The 15,292-nt window shown below is 41.5% G+C and overlaps 1 protein-coding gene across 1 annotated transcript in view; it reads left to right on the top strand.

The window, feature by feature from the left end:
* Positions 1-15,292, top strand: part of NFKB1 (nuclear factor kappa B subunit 1) — a 62,679-nt gene that overhangs the window by 38,622 nt on the left and 8,765 nt on the right. Inside the window, exons 10-16 of the mRNA XM_086612190.1 lie at positions 1,130-1,221; positions 2,569-2,707; positions 5,230-5,352; positions 6,419-6,508; positions 7,375-7,569; positions 10,292-10,433; positions 13,748-13,862. Of these exons, the coding sequence (XP_086468316.1) occupies positions 1,130-1,221; positions 2,569-2,707; positions 5,230-5,352; positions 6,419-6,508; positions 7,375-7,569; positions 10,292-10,433; positions 13,748-13,862 (896 nt within the window). The remainder of the gene's footprint in view (positions 1-1,129; positions 1,222-2,568; positions 2,708-5,229; positions 5,353-6,418; positions 6,509-7,374; positions 7,570-10,291; positions 10,434-13,747; positions 13,863-15,292) is intronic.

Raw genomic sequence — 15,292 nt, 5'->3', positions numbered from 1 at the left:
AGTCGCTGCACATGTGGTTGAAATCACGCTGACATTTTCTGATAATACAGGCTGTTCTTTTCCACCTCTCTTTCTTGCAAATGTTCTACCACTTAGGAAGGAGAGGGGGCTTTGAAAAAAAATATTTCCTTCAGTAGTGTATATACCGTCTGCTGTCAGAAAGAATAAGATGAAACATAACTCTGTGCACAAAATAAATAACTAAATGCCTGACTCAGTGGAAGCCCTGAGGTGGGGTTTCCCCTCAGCCAGATCGGGGTTTCCCCTGACCTCATTGCTCTCAGAAACCTCCTGCCTGAAGGAACTTGAACACGTAGGACAGCAGGGACTGGAAGTGGTGGTTCACAGTCTTGAGACTCGCAGGTGGTGGATCAGAGGAAGCACTCTGCTCCAAAAGCGTGTCCTGCATCAGTCACCTTAAGAGAGAATAGGCTTCTTCTAGTTTCTTCTCAACAGGAGTGCTGGGGAAGGCATATGCTAGTGTGATATTTCCCAGCTTCTCTTAAAAATGTAAATAGACATATACAAAGAGAACAAAAGAAACATTTCTTTAAAGGAGCAGCAGCCAAATGTCATGTTTCTGGCCCGTGCTGTGTTTGGGGGCGTCGAGGGATCACTGCTGACGCGCCGCTCGCTCGCCCCCTCGCCATCTCTCTGAGCCGCAGCTCCCAAGTGGCACTCTGCCAGCAGTAAGCGGAACTCGAGCTGTGGCACTTCAGGTTTTGCTACAGTTTTCTGAAGTGAAACTGTTGGAGGAGAGAGGGTGGTTTCTACGCTTCACGCTTCAAGTTCTCCCCTCCCTACATGTTTGTTCCAAATAAAGCTCCTCTGGAATGTTTTGTAGCCCTAGAATAGGAAGAGGTAGTGAACCCAGTTCTCTGTTTACTGCTCTGTAGATAGAGAGCAATTTCAGTGAATTCATTAGAATTAGGTTGATCTAAAATTGATGTAAAAAAATGGGTTATTTATGATGTTTTCATGAAATGGATAAAGATGGTTCATATATTATTCATGCAATATTATCACTTAGCCAAAATGTAGCCATGTTGATTTTTATCTGAAATAAACTTAGCCAAAGGTTAAACAAATGCCCAGATGTCCCAAAGAGTGTTTCTTTCGCTCTTCACAGATGATATTCAAATACGTTTCTATGAAGAGGATGAGAATGGAGGTATGTGGGAAGGCTTTGGAGACTTTTCTCCTACAGATGTACATAGACAGGTAAGTAACAGAGCGTTTCTCGTTTGTTAATGATTTTCTCATCTCTGTAAAATAGGAGATTTTATAATTATAGAATCACAGAATGGTTCGGGTTGGAAGGGACCTCAAAGATCATCTAGTTCCAACTCCCCTGCTATGGGCAGGGAAACCCTCCACTACACCACGTTGCCCAAAGGCTCATCCAACCTGGCCTTGAACACTTCCAGGCATGGGGCATCTACAACTTCTCTGGGAAAACTGTTCGAGTGCCTCACCACCCTCTGAGTGAAAAATTTCTTCCTTGTATCTAATCTAAATCTGCCCTCTTTCAGTTTAAAGCCATTTCCCCTTGTCCTATTAAGGGGAAATAATATAATCCTAATAAATTGGATAAACAATAATAATATAATCCTAATAAATAGGATCAGAGGGCTGGAGCACCTCTGCTATGAAGACAGGCTGAGAGAGTTGGGGCTGTTCAGCCTGGAGAAGAGAAGGCTCTGGGCTGATCTTACAGCAGCTTTCCAGTACCTAAAGGGGGCCTACAGGAAAGCTGGAGAGGGACTTTTCCAAGGGCGTGTAGCGATAGGACAAGGGGCAATGGCTTTAAACTGAAAGAGGGCAGATTTAGGTTAGATATAAGGAAGAAATTCTTTACATTGAGGGTGATGAGGCACTGGAACAGGTTTCCTAGAGAAGTTGTGGATGCCCCATCCCTGGAGGTGTTCAAGGCCAGGTTGGATGAGGCTTTGGGCAACCTGGTGTAGTGGAGGGTGTCCCTGCCCATGGCAGGGGAGTTGGAACTAGGTGTTCTTTGAGGTCCCTTCCAACCCAAACCATTCTATGATTATATGATAATTAGTAAACTAGGTGAAAGCATCTGTATCCTGTACTACCCTGTTCTTTTGTTGGTAACTCCCTAATAATAATAGTACAGCATTAACTGTTCTTTAAAGACGTAGATTAGGTAACTAGGCAGGCTAGGAATACAGTGTGAGGAAATCGGGAGACAGACCCATTGCTTTAACATGCACCAGTGTAAATTGGGATAGGATATATAAAAAGCTCTCAGAGCTCCTGTGAACACCCTGAGAAAGCCACAGAGCAGATGCTAAATGACGAGGGGACAAGCAGTGCAGTACGAACGTACGTGATGTGGTGATATTTCGCATGGCAGTTCTGACTTCCCCAAGCAGCTTTGAGACTCGAACTCAAAAGTGCAGCTGAAAACTAAAATGGAAGTTCTGTTGTTGTAGCAGCCTTTTGCTAAGAATTTTTGCCTCCCAAGCCGTGAACCAACTCCTACAAGATAACACAAACGTAAAAGTAGCTCCATGATGGATGTGCTTGTCGTTGTTTCCTTCGCAGTTCGCTATTGTGTTCAAAACACCCAAGTATCGAGATGTCAATATCACAAAGCCGGCGTCTGTATTTGTGCAACTGCGTCGGAAATCTGATCTGGAAACGAGCGAACCAAAGCCTTTTCTCTACTATCCAGAAATCAAAGGTAATTCATTAAACCTGTTTTATCTGTTGGAAACGGAAACGGAAACTGCACGGTCCCTAGGAATTCTTTTAATAAGATCGGACTTGTTGCATCAGGGATTTTTTTTTGTAGTTGTCACTTTTAGAAAATAGGATTTTCGTCTCCTTGTTTTGTGCGGAGCTAATGTGAAAAGTGGTAGCTCCGTAATGAGTTCCTGGGGTGGTTTTGTTGGGCTGGTAGGCAGTATCCATGAGTATTTTCCTAGTGACGTTTAACTCCCTGCGAGTTCCCTACAGGCTCGCACGCCTGTCCATCAGGTAGGTGACGTGCTCTTCCTCGGAGTTCTCCGCAAGTCATCTCTGAGGACATTTTACCGTCGGTACTTTCAGATGAAACCTTAAACCAAAGGCTGGTTGGTATCTGGTGAGAAAAGTGTCTATCTTGCAGTTCTCTCCTTTTGCCATCATGCCTCATAATTTCACTGATGTTTTTGGATTTTCCAATTGCCTGTACCAGTTCAGTAAGGCCAAGATGCTGCTTTTGAGAGCAGGGAAAGTGCAGTTTCAGTCTCCTGTGTTAAAATGTTAAGTTGCTTAGCAGAAGTAGAATAGTTGGCATCAGACCTGCTCCCTAAATTGTTAGTGGGAAGAAGTTTAGCTAGCAGATCTGTGTCCTTTAAAGTCTACATTTGAAATGTTTGACGTGAATGGCAGCAGTAATCGTGGTTTTAAATACCAATAATGTTCATAATATGGAAATGCCTAGAGGCCAAAGTCAGATTTGGGATTTCATTGTACTAAGAGATTAACCTTTCTGCTTAACTGTTTACTTCCCTGCAGATTACACTAAGTCCTAATCTTGCACGTTTTTAGTGCCTAATTTAGATCTGTGTTGAAATCAATACCCTGTCAAACTCTCTAAAATGTGTTCATCAGTGCTAATGGACTAAGGATAGCTGAGGAGAGAGGGGCTGTGGCTGATGTCCAAGTCAATCTACTTCACACCTGCTGTAATAAGATAGCAGAAAGCATGCATTCACAAAAACTTTCAGAGTTGCTAGAGGATTTTGCATAGCTCATGATTTCGGAATCTCTTGCACAAGTTTTATGTAAAATGAAGTGTACAGCTGCACAGCGAAGTTGCCAGATTTGAAGCAAACCTCTTTGATGTACCTCTTAATATTGAATTAATTTTACCCCATTGTTATGTGTGTTTTCAGATCCCCTACACAACCTAATATGAAATTACCATTTAGGGGCTGGTTTGGTTTTGTTTTGTTTTTTTTTTTCCCCTTGTTGCAAGTGTTCACACAAACTCAGACACATGTATGTGGATTTTTTGTTTGTTTCTCTGACTAGATTTCTCTCTAGAGTTTTGTCTCCTCGTCAGTGTGAGTATGCCTGGTACATGCATGTGTACATACTTACAGATCATGTATGCCTGGAAATAATGCACTTGTACTTTTCAGTGTACCCTTTCATGTATTCAGCTATCTCATTTGATGCACTGACTGATGTGCCTGTGCATGAAATTTCTTTTTGTCATACGGCTGTTGAAAACTACTAGATAGTTTAATAAAGGAAGGATATTTTGTTCTTTCCTCAACAGTTCTACTGGATTTTTAACCCCCTTTATGTTTGTATCCCTGTTTTTGTAGCTCTTGTCATGACGTTTTCACTTTCCCCAGTCACTGGGATACTTCTTTTAAATCTTTGTGTTTTGTTTTCTAGGGTGGCTAAGTATTATTTCTTACTTACACTATAAAATATTTAGTCATTTTTTCTACTGCTGCTGCTCGGCATGGTTTGACAGTATTATGTCCTGCCTGAAAAATAAGGCTCTTTATTCTGGTGGCTTTTCTGGTAATCAAAGTAAATCATTTCAAGCAACCGTTGTTTTCACCATTTCTTGCCATCCGTACCTTACCACAGAAGTTCAAAGGGCACTGCAGGTACTCTGCCCTGTTGCAAATCAAAGCACCTTGTGATTTGCTGACCCTTTGATAAGGGTCCATTTCTGAAGTAGGTTTGCTTAGTAGAAGAACCTGTACTTATGTTCCCCAAAGGCAAATTGTCCTAAACAAGTTTGTGATTCAGGGCGCATGTGTGTGCTAGTTTATGACTTGGCTTAGGCACAGAAGAATTTTGGGACCACTGATTTCTTGGGCTTTAAGTTCATGAGACACTTTTGAAGGAAACTCTGGGCCACCTAAGACACCTCTGTACGTTTCCCTCCCAGTCTGAGCAGAAGGCACCTGATGTAACTGGAGAGACCACGCAGGCCCGAGTGATGGTGTTGGTCTGGCTGGGAACTTGGCACCAGCTTGTTTCTCAGAGGAATTCTCCCTGCTCCGTTACATGCAAAGTTGTTGTGTTATTTGGAGCTTGAAAAGAGTTGACTCTTTTCTAGTCAACTAATGCAGCACTCTGCATTTTCCTTTACAAACTAGTAAACTTTAGTAACGCCTTCTGTACGCGCATCCTGTCCTGCACCTGGCCGCTAGTAAGAGTGACTCCTTATCCTGTCTATTCCTTCCAACCCAGATAAAGAAGAAGTGCAAAGAAAACGGCAGAAGCTCATGCCAAACTTCTCTGATGGCTATGGTGGAGGCAGTGGTGCAGGAGGCGGTGGCATGTATGGAGGGGGAGGTGGCGGTTCTGGCTCTGGTAAGGCAGCAGTTTTGGGCAAAGAGGGGAAGGTGCTCTACTCTGAGAGCCGAACAGATGTTTATTCTGATTTTTGAAATGTGATGAGGATTTAATTTCCTCCTAGGTAGATAAGACCTGAGTCTCCTGTCTTTATACCAGTGTATACCACTCTTTTCAGTCAAGCATCTCCTTTTTTCTAAATATTTCATCAACTCCTTTGCCTTCTTACTTGAATATAAAGCTTCTGGTGACTTTTTTCTCTTCCTTGAAGCTTTAAGTCACAGATAACACCTTTCTAGTTGAGGGAGTCTGAGTCAGGAATCCATCATACCTTGGCTTTGTTGCTTCCTAGGGCCTCGAAGGCACTGAAATTCATGAGACAGCTCAGCTAAGTACCATCTTGGGTGCTTAAAATTGAACAGGTTCTTAATTATTTCTGGGGTCAGGAGTAGAATTTAGAAAATTAACCCTGTTAGTGCAAAGAACTGCTAAAAAATTTGATATACTATTCAGTAAGTTTTTTACTGTGCTCTGTCTGTTGAAGCCACAGCATATCTGAGATGCAGGATCATAAGAGCGTTGCTTTGATTCTTGCAGCAGAGCATTAAAAACCTGTAGATCAGCAATTGTCATCTGAACCACAACACCTTTGCATCCCTTTCTTTAGAGCAGGGGACAGAGCATCAGTTTTCATTGTTACCTGTGTTGCTAGCAGCACATCTGTAACATCACCCCAGAATACACATCTGCTGTAATCACAAAGATTCAAAAGCATGGAGGTAGATTGTGAAGTCTCAGTTGAGTTTTAGATGAAGTGTACTGGTGATACTACATTTGTGTGGTCTTACGAATGTTGGGATAGAGTGTGTCACTAGTCAGCTATCTAGAATTTCTTTGGATTTTTGAAGGGAGTGGGAGGAGAGTTCACCTTCAGCCTGGAAAATGTATTTTAATCAGATGGAACAAAGCAAAGGGTATGTAGAAAACAAAATTTCAGTTCTTTAGGTTCAGTGTTCTTCCAGATGGTGTTTTCATTGCTTTAGGGTGTAATTCTATTAATTCTTAATCTTTTTCCTTCTTTTAGGGTTCAGTTATCCTTCATATGGATACTCTGCTTTTGGAGGGATGCATTTCCACCCTGGCACAACAAAGTCCAACGCTGGAATGAAACATGGTAACAGTAAAAATGTCATTCTTGCAACAGTTGAATTGAGTTTGACCATCTTTATATTCTTCTACAGTATTAGCTGAAGTGTCATGCCCTTGAACATGAAGCTAGACATGAAGGTCTAGCTAAGTGTGCTGGGGAGGGCTATTTTTTTCCATAGAATCAGTCTCTTTTGCAGAACCTCCGGCAGCAGAGGGATTTGTGTAATTATACTGCCGTGCTTCTCTTTTATTCTCTCCAAGTCTACCTTAAAAGCTGTGTGCATTCCCCTTTTTACTGCTGACTCCTGAGAAGCAGTCACCAAAACCCCTCCATGGGCTTCTGCATTCAGTGTATGTTTCGAGCAACAGTGCTTTTGCGTGCTTGAACGTGCTGAATACAGGTGGCCCAGAGAAATAACATAAAAGTCAATGGAAAAGATTAAGTGAAGAAGGGCATTCTTGGCTTCCTGAAATAGGGAAGTGATTTCAAATCTACGTGTTGAATACTGGGTAGTTACTGCCAAAGTCTCAGAGATGAGTTTGCTGTCAGAAAAACAAAAGTAAATCTGAATAATTCTGCTAGATTTCCTGGGAATAGTTTAGACTTGCATTCTTGTACCATAAAAAGAGGGGTATATCTGTTGTTATGTATAAAAAATTACCTTTAAAGCAGAGGCTGTCAGAAACATACCACTTTAGAGCAAGTTACATTGCTATGTCTGTCTGTGTGCGTCGGTATCTGCAGTATTACGATTCATGAGTGTTTAATGATAAAACCTAGGTCAAAGTAAATTTTTTTTATTGAATTCTTTATGGTTTCATTTTGGCTAGTATCACTTGCACAAAAAAGCGATAGTATTGGACACTAACGATAGTAATTTTTGTTTGAAGGACTATTAAATAGCATAGCTGAACAAGATGGGAAGAGCTCTGATACACAAAGTGACAAACAGGACATGAAACATGATGTGAAAGTGGACACTATGGAGAGGAATGAGTGCAGAACCTCTGGTGGTAATGAAGAGAAGGAGGATGCTGCTTATTCCTGTAAAACTGAAGTAAATGAAGCAGATTGCAGGTGGCAGGGTAAGTGAACAAGTAAATATGTTTAGGGTAGATCAAACTGCAGTATGGGCAAAGCTGATGTTAAAGGCCTGGAAACTATAAACAGCTGCTTGCTGTTTTCAAAATACAATAATGCCTCCTGGAGGAAACAGGAGGGATTCCATTCCCCTAAATCTAAGGTCTCTCCCCATACATAATTCTGTAGATAATCTTCCACCTTCGTACTGCCACTGGGCAGCTGAATTTCTGCTTGTCATGCAAGGAGAAGAAATAGCTTAGCCTTCTGGGCACATTTAACACTGCTTTGTAATAAACCTGTAGGAGGAACATGGAAAGCAGTGAAGGTACATGGAATACAATTCAGCAGTTGACTTGGCTTTTCTATTTGATAGGCTTGAATATCCATTCAAGTAAATGGATGTTGGCTGATCTTGCAGTAGTTTTTCCCTGCAATTCTACTGTTAAATTGCATGCAAATTAGCGTTGAAGGTTTGAATTTAAAATGGAAATGCATCTGTTCCCATGTGACAAATACACAGTAAAATAACACTGTTAGACTGCAAAGTCTTACACATCAAACTGGTGAACAAAAGGAGAGGAAGGCAAGAGCAGTCAGTAGAAATGGTTCAGCAGCAGAGTTGTAAAATACATGAAAGCTAGAAATCACCCTTTCCCAGACAGTAAGACTTCCTTTTCCTCAGTTGCTCTTTAAAAGAGTTGATGGTCACTTTTTTAAAGGATTTGAGTAATCATGCTTCTCATAAAATTAAAAAACCAACAGTTGGATTAGAGAGATGTGGTAGTGGTAGGAATTGAGCACGAAGGAATTTTTTGTTCTTGGCTTTTACCCAGTGCAATGTGATGTAGACCACTTTCATTGTTCCCTCCTTGATCAGGGAGAGGGCACGGTATCTCGTGTGTATGAGCCCTGTGTGACCCTTGCTGTTCACAGCACCACAAACTGTGACTTGGAAAACCAAAGTCGCATAGTGGGTGGGTCATAGTTGTAAAAACCTCAAGGTGTAGCTTCTTGTGATCTGAGAAACGAACAATGCTCCTGGGAAAAGCCGAAGAGCTTTGCTGTGTGCAGTTCTGGTTGATAAATCCCATGACTAATTCGGAGGGCAAAATCTTTTGCTGATATGTAAAGAAATAGTAATGTCCATTTAGCAGTCAGCAAGCAGGGGCCTGAATTGTTGGCCTGGTTTCCAAGTGATGACCACTGTAGGCAGTAAGTTGACTGTTTCTTTTCTTTATCTGTTATAACGGCATGAAAAGAGGCAATTTGAAGCTCCATGTTATATGAGGAATAGATACAGAAGAACAGGTTCCATGAAATACCTACTGCAGGTTAGAACATTTGGATATTAGACTAGAAGATGCTGTCTTGTACTGTTTTGAAGGATATCTTTTCTGTGTGCGTGGTATGGGAAACCAGAGAGGTTCAGCCTCCAGTTTTTTAGTCTTTGGAAATGTCTCTAATGAGAAAAGATTGAATTGCTTAACGCTGTTTCCCCTGGATATGTGTCCTGAACATAATATTCATTTAATGCTGTTGTTTAGTGAAGAGGTAAATAGCAAACAGAAGTGTGTCAGCCTGGGAATATAGTACAGGAAACACAGTGATGTGTTGGCTAGAACAATAAGCTTCATGGAGTACAGCTGAGTAAGCCTTTGGCTTACAGAAATGAGGTGTTCGTGTTCATCAGGGATGTGCTTCTGACTCAGTCTAAATGCCCGGTTTCGTGGAGCTGGAAATCCTGGGTATTCTCTCCCTACGTGTGCTTTAAATGACCAAGTCCGTTTTGCTTCTTTGCTCTTAGTAATTTCTAACCTTAAAAGGTTTTATAGAAACATGAAACTGTTCAAAATACAGACTGGTTTCAGACGATACTGCTTCCCAGAATGTTGACTGTGGTTTGAAGGTTCATCTGTTTCATTTTCGCTAGTTTCTTGCTGGTACAGAACCGCAAAGGTATTGACAGAGCAGTTAGAGTGACTTTTTTCCACAAATTAGTTTCTTTCCTCTCCTTTCTCCCTTTTGCCTCCCCACCATGACGAATTTTTGAAATCTTGGTGGCTGTACGCTTTATAAACTGAAATCAGGATACTACAGATATTAAGCATTGTAAACACTGGAATGTTTTAAGCAGGTGAACAACCTCCCGGCTGCTGCTGTAAAGCAGAAGAGACTGCGTGATTTGAGGCGGAGAGGGGGCACAAAGCCCTGCATTTATTCCATAGCTTTTCCGTGAGTTTCTGTGCAATATTTGACAGGTCCCTTAGGCTTCTCGTGCCTCAGTTTCCTCAAGTCTGAACTACTCAGTAGAGCATGTGAGGTTCTTTTAAGTGTTCTATCGACAAGAATCCTTAGATGTCACTTGTATCTAAGCAAATCCAAGTTCCTGCTCCTTCTGTCTCAGGAGCACAAGTGCTCATCAGTGCAATTAATTCGGTGCTACTCAAACTAAAGGTAGCTTCCAAGGTGTAACTATTCTCAGGATTCCTGCTGCCTGAGTGCTCAGCATGCACCTAGTTTTTCTTCCAAGGGACTCATTCCTTCTGTGAGGAGAATTACTCCTTACCTCGCAGGAGTAATTAGCAACCTGTCTCAATGAATCGTTGAATAACGCTTGGTGGTGCCTGCACCTCGTATTTCTCTGGCAGCGCAAAGGCCAGTCAAAAGAGGGTGTTGTTGCAAGGAAGACAACCAAACTGATGAAGACAAAACTTTGTGTTGCAGATGGTCTGTTCCTGGAGAAGGCCATGCAACTTGCCAAGCGTCACTGCAATGCTCTCTTTGATTATGCTGTGACTGGAGATGTGAAAATGCTGTTGGCTGTTCAGCGTCATCTCACTGTTGTCCAGGATGATAATGGAGACAAGTAAGTTGTCTTGTACTGACTGGGTTGAAAGTCATGTTTTCGATGGCAGACTGGTGTAGTCAATTTGTTCTGTCCCGCGCGGGTGCCGATCATGGGTTGCAGCACTGCTCTAATCAAATAAATACCATTCTCCTTTGTGCTGTCTGGGAGAGGTACAGCTGTGATTTAGGCATTTTTGTTGCATTTGCAGAAAAGTCACTCACACCACAAAGTTCATTGATGGCAGTACCTGTCAGAAAGTAATCTAGTCATTGAGGGCATGTTGTGAGTTTTTGTTTGTTTGCCTTTTTTTACTTAAACTCTTGACTGAGCATGAAGTGCTATGCTTGCATCATGGTACACAGTTGAGGGGGATCCTCAGCTTTGTGCTGAAGGAGAACGCCTGCTTTTTGTGCCATGCAAGTCCTTAAGTCTTCAAGGAAGCTTTAAGTTGCAGTTACACCGGGAGACATAGAAACAATAGCTGGAGAGTCCGTGCTGCTTTTCTACCACTGACACCAAATTCTTCCCAGAGGACAGTATTTTGCTCTTGCTTACGTCTGTACTGTTGTCTTCCAAGAGATTGTTCGGATGTTTGTGGCAGACTTGACTGCTGATATTTCCTTATCAGTCCTTCAGTAATGTGAACTGCAAGTTGAAATCCATTGCGTTCCTCTATACCTGTGCAGATTCTGTGGGACTCAGAATGAAATACAGTGAGGAACTAATAAGTAGTAGTTATTTAAAAGCAAATTCAGCAGAAGTGGCTCAACACATGCAAAGACAGTCTCTTGAATAAGCCAGTGACGTTATCACATCCTCACTTTTTAGCTGGCAGGCTTTGGGCAGGCCTTGTGCAATCACTTACGTTTCCTTAAATTACAGTATTTTGTACAGTAGAAGCCATATAAGCCTTAAGATATCCAGCTAGATGGAAAATTACAAGTGACTGAGACTGGCTATCCCACTGTTGGATTACTCTTGGGAGAGGCTACTACTTTCAGTCCATTTTCAGTGAAAACAGGTCTCAGATTACTGATAAAGGACTGCAAAGTCAGAGAAAGCTACTTTACTTGCTTTGCTTTCCAGTTGGCAATCTAATGTCTGCTTTGAGGAAAGCAGGAGCTAGCACAAAATCTGCTAGGGCTTGGGACAATGCGGCTTCTGTGTTTACAAAAAGAGCAGTGGGCAGAGGGATATTCAGTAAGTAGGGCCCACATATAAATATCAATAAGGCACCCCTCAGATTTGGACTTGCAGGGCATTTCAACAAAGTCAAAATACTTTTCAGAATGATGGTAAATAGTTGTTTTCCTACTGAATCAAGAAGTACCTGCGAGTATGTGAGGCTCAAGCTTGTGTTGCCTATCTCCTGAGATCGATTTTAGTCTATGAGCATGTAATACATCTAAGTTACTCTGCAGCTTTTTAACAAAAAGTTTTGGTGACTGTCTTCCAGCTCTCTCAGGAGCTGTTGTTTTGTGGTTAGTTTTTTGTTTGTTTGTTTTTTTAAAAAAAAAGGACAGTAGGGGAGGAAGCAAAATTCATAAGTCTGTTTCCTTACTTTTCAGTTTAATCATTAAAATCATATTGCAAAAACGATAAAAGTTTTGCTTAAGCCTTTTTAAGAAATGTTGCTGTGAACAATTTTGTTCATCTTTCATCAAAGGAGCATGCAGGGAATGAAAATGCCTTTAGTGGGACCCTGTGTTGTGTTTTATGGCTTTGAGACCAAACATGTTAAATTGTAGTGAGTGTGTATTGACAGTGGGAACTCCATCACACCAGCTGTTGCTGTGTTTATACCAGTACCATCGCTCTCCGGAAGCCTGAGAGTATTACGGCACTCTGCCCCCACAGCGGTGCTGAAATGCTTTTTTTTTTTTTTTTTTTGAGGTAAGAGTGCTGGAGAAATGGAATTGACTGCCCGTGCGTGGTCTAGTCAGCATGTCTTTACAGCATCACATGTAGTGGCAGGGTAAAATGAAAACACTTGGTACAGAAAAGAGAACTAAAAGCAAATTAGTTTCTGAGGTGAGATTTGGAGATGAAATGTCAGCATGATAGAGCATAATAAAAAGCATCTACCTGAGAGCAGAGGAACAGGTCTTTTATGGTGGTGGTGGGACTGTTTGAAGAGCACAGGAATGTCAAAGGAGGGAAAGTGCCATGGTACTGCCCATGGCAGTGTCCAGAACTAATAAAACAGGCCCTCTGAGGGTGAGTTTGGTTTAGAAATTGTATTTTTTTTTTCCCTTTTTAAAATATCTTCTGGTTTTGAGTGCTCTCAGTCTCAATTTCAGAATGACTCTGTGCCCCAAATGTGAAGGAACTTCTGTTTATTTTTCTGCTGAAAGTGTAGATCTGAGTACAGTCACGTATGCCTGGAGCAGTGTAACAAACACACCACATGTCTCATGTTGATGTGTGTGTCAGCAGCAATATGCTGAAGAGAAGAGTCTAGAAGCTGGCCAGCATCTGTTAAGGGAGAGCTTGGCAAGGCATCTTGCAGAACAAAGGGTGTGACTTTGAGATGAAGTCTTAAGGGAAAAAGACGACTCCAGCTCTGTTGGAGAGAGGTGATGGGATTCACAACCTGCTTTTTTCCTGGTGTCTTTTGGCAAGTACAGCCACTCTGGCTGCTGAAGGACCTGGCTCTGGAGAAGAGTACGGGAAAGGTCATTGCAGTGACCTGGTAGAAGTGATGAAGTGTCTTTTGATGCAGGGTCACTTGTGTCCCAAAACAGGCTTTTCCTTTGGCATGACGCCTCTGGCCACTGCTGCAAATCCTGTGGTTGTTAGTCACTGGGCCTGAGTCCTTAGTCATTTTTCTGTTTGATAATGAAGAAAAGAAAAACCCACAGCTCTGGGGAAACCCCCAGGGGAAAATCTGCTTTGGTGGCAGAGAGGCCTGTGGAAATTCTGAAGGAAGGTTTTGACAGTAAGACGTGTTCATGTGCTGCATAATTCAAAACATGCAAAAAAAAAAAAAGCCAAAGCAGCAAAGAATCTGGGGATTTCAAACAAGTTCTGAAACAGTTCTTTTGTGCAACAGAATTTGTGTTTATTAGACTTGTAATTAAGTTATGCTCAGGACCAGCAAAAGCCATCTTGAGTCTGCTTTTGTGATTGAAGAGTTAAACACAGTTATCTCTGAGTAGCTGCTTTTAATGTTGGGTTTCATTTTAGGTGCTGATAATTAGTGCTGAAATCATGACCTCTAACAGTCAAGTGTTTATATCAGTTAGAATTCAGTCAGATCTATGGCAAAACCTTAATTTTTTTTTAATAAATTTGAAAATAGAGTGAATTTGTTGATCTGTTCTTTGTTTCAGTGTCCTTCATTTAGCAATTATCCACCTTCATACTGAGCTGGTGAAAAACCTTTTGGAAGTGATGCCTGCTTTGAATTATAATGACATCATTAACATGAGAAACGACCTTTATCAGGTACCCTGTTGTGGTGGCATAAGTGGTGTTGATTGTTCAGCCAGTAAAAAAAAGAAATTGCAGAATTTACCGTCTGTCTGGTATTTCTTCTGTGTGTTGGAATGGGCCCGGATTAGTCTGTAGCACAAGTTTAGAAACACAATGACATGCTGTAAGGTGGTGGAGGAGCACGAGGAGGTTTTCACTGCTTTATAATTCTGCTTGATGTTAACAGAAACATCTCTATGGGTTAACTGTAGAAAAGGCCAGAAATACGGAATTTTTCAGTTCACATCTTCATTATTTGGCTTTGCTGTTACTAAACCAGTGGTATGGATTACAGCATGCCAACTCTGGGCTCTTTTGACCTTTCTAGCATAGGATAACTCGAGATCATGAGTCAGTTGCTGCGTCATCAGTTATCCGTAGGCATGTGGAAGCTGTAACAAACTATGCCCTTTTTTATAGCCCAGATGGTATTTGTGCCCATCACATGAGCACCAAAATTTACTTTTCATTTCTAGATTCACATCATAGCAAAAAAAACCCCACCAAACCAAACCTATTTCCATGTCTTTTACCTAGTGTGAAAAGAACTCTTAACTGCCAGGCACAATGCCCTCTCCTGAACTTCATCTATGACAGAGTTTGTGGTTTTTGTATTGTAACTCAGACAGCTTTAAAAAGAGCAGTGGTGAAACCTGCCTGGAAAAGAATCTCTTTTCACCTGTGCCCACCATTTGGTTGTCCCAGAGGTAACCAGTTGGACGTTACACGACAGCACTCTGACATTTCTGTCGTTTCTTTTGCAGTGAAGAGCAAAGGCAGGATTTTATTCTACACAGGTAGTCCCAGAGGGTTTATTTTTACTTTTTTTTGTTCTCTTTCACGTTTCATTTTTACGCTCATATAAAGCAAGATTGAAACATGGAGGCTGATGAAAGCCCTCTGTTTAACAGAAAGAGGAAACAAAGCTGTGCTCCATACAAGAAATAAATCTCTAACTACCAGGACCTCTCCAGCTATTCCTACCTTCTACTTCAAACTTACGCCAGTGGTGGGAGGGAACGTAGGCTTGGGCTAGGATTTTCCTTCTGCACAGGTATTCTGAAAGCTGAGTCATACGTGTACCCTATCGATTCGGTAATCAATGGCAAATATGTTGACAAATGTATTGACAAACACAGGCTTACTGTACAGAGCTGGAATTAGTCTTTTTTTTATAGTCCTCTGTTCATATAAGGATAATGATATGGAGGTGGTATCTCGTGCAATTTTTAGATTATTTTAATGTTGGAAATATGATTTCCCAAACCTTACTGGAATGCCTTACTCTTTAAATACATACATTTCTGAGTATGTCCTACATCAGCCGTTCACTGGCCAGACTGCCTAGAACGCAGTATACTGTCAACTGTTGAAAACATTTGAAACCTCTCAGCCCGAGAGCT

Source organism: Tauraco erythrolophus, chromosome 5 (assembly GCF_009769465.1).
Source record: "Tauraco erythrolophus isolate bTauEry1 chromosome 5, bTauEry1.pri, whole genome shotgun sequence".
Taxonomy (NCBI): Eukaryota; Metazoa; Chordata; class Aves; order Musophagiformes; family Musophagidae; genus Tauraco; species Tauraco erythrolophus.
The sequence above is the reverse complement of the archived record's forward strand: the minus strand, read 5'-3'. Positions and strand labels throughout refer to the sequence as shown.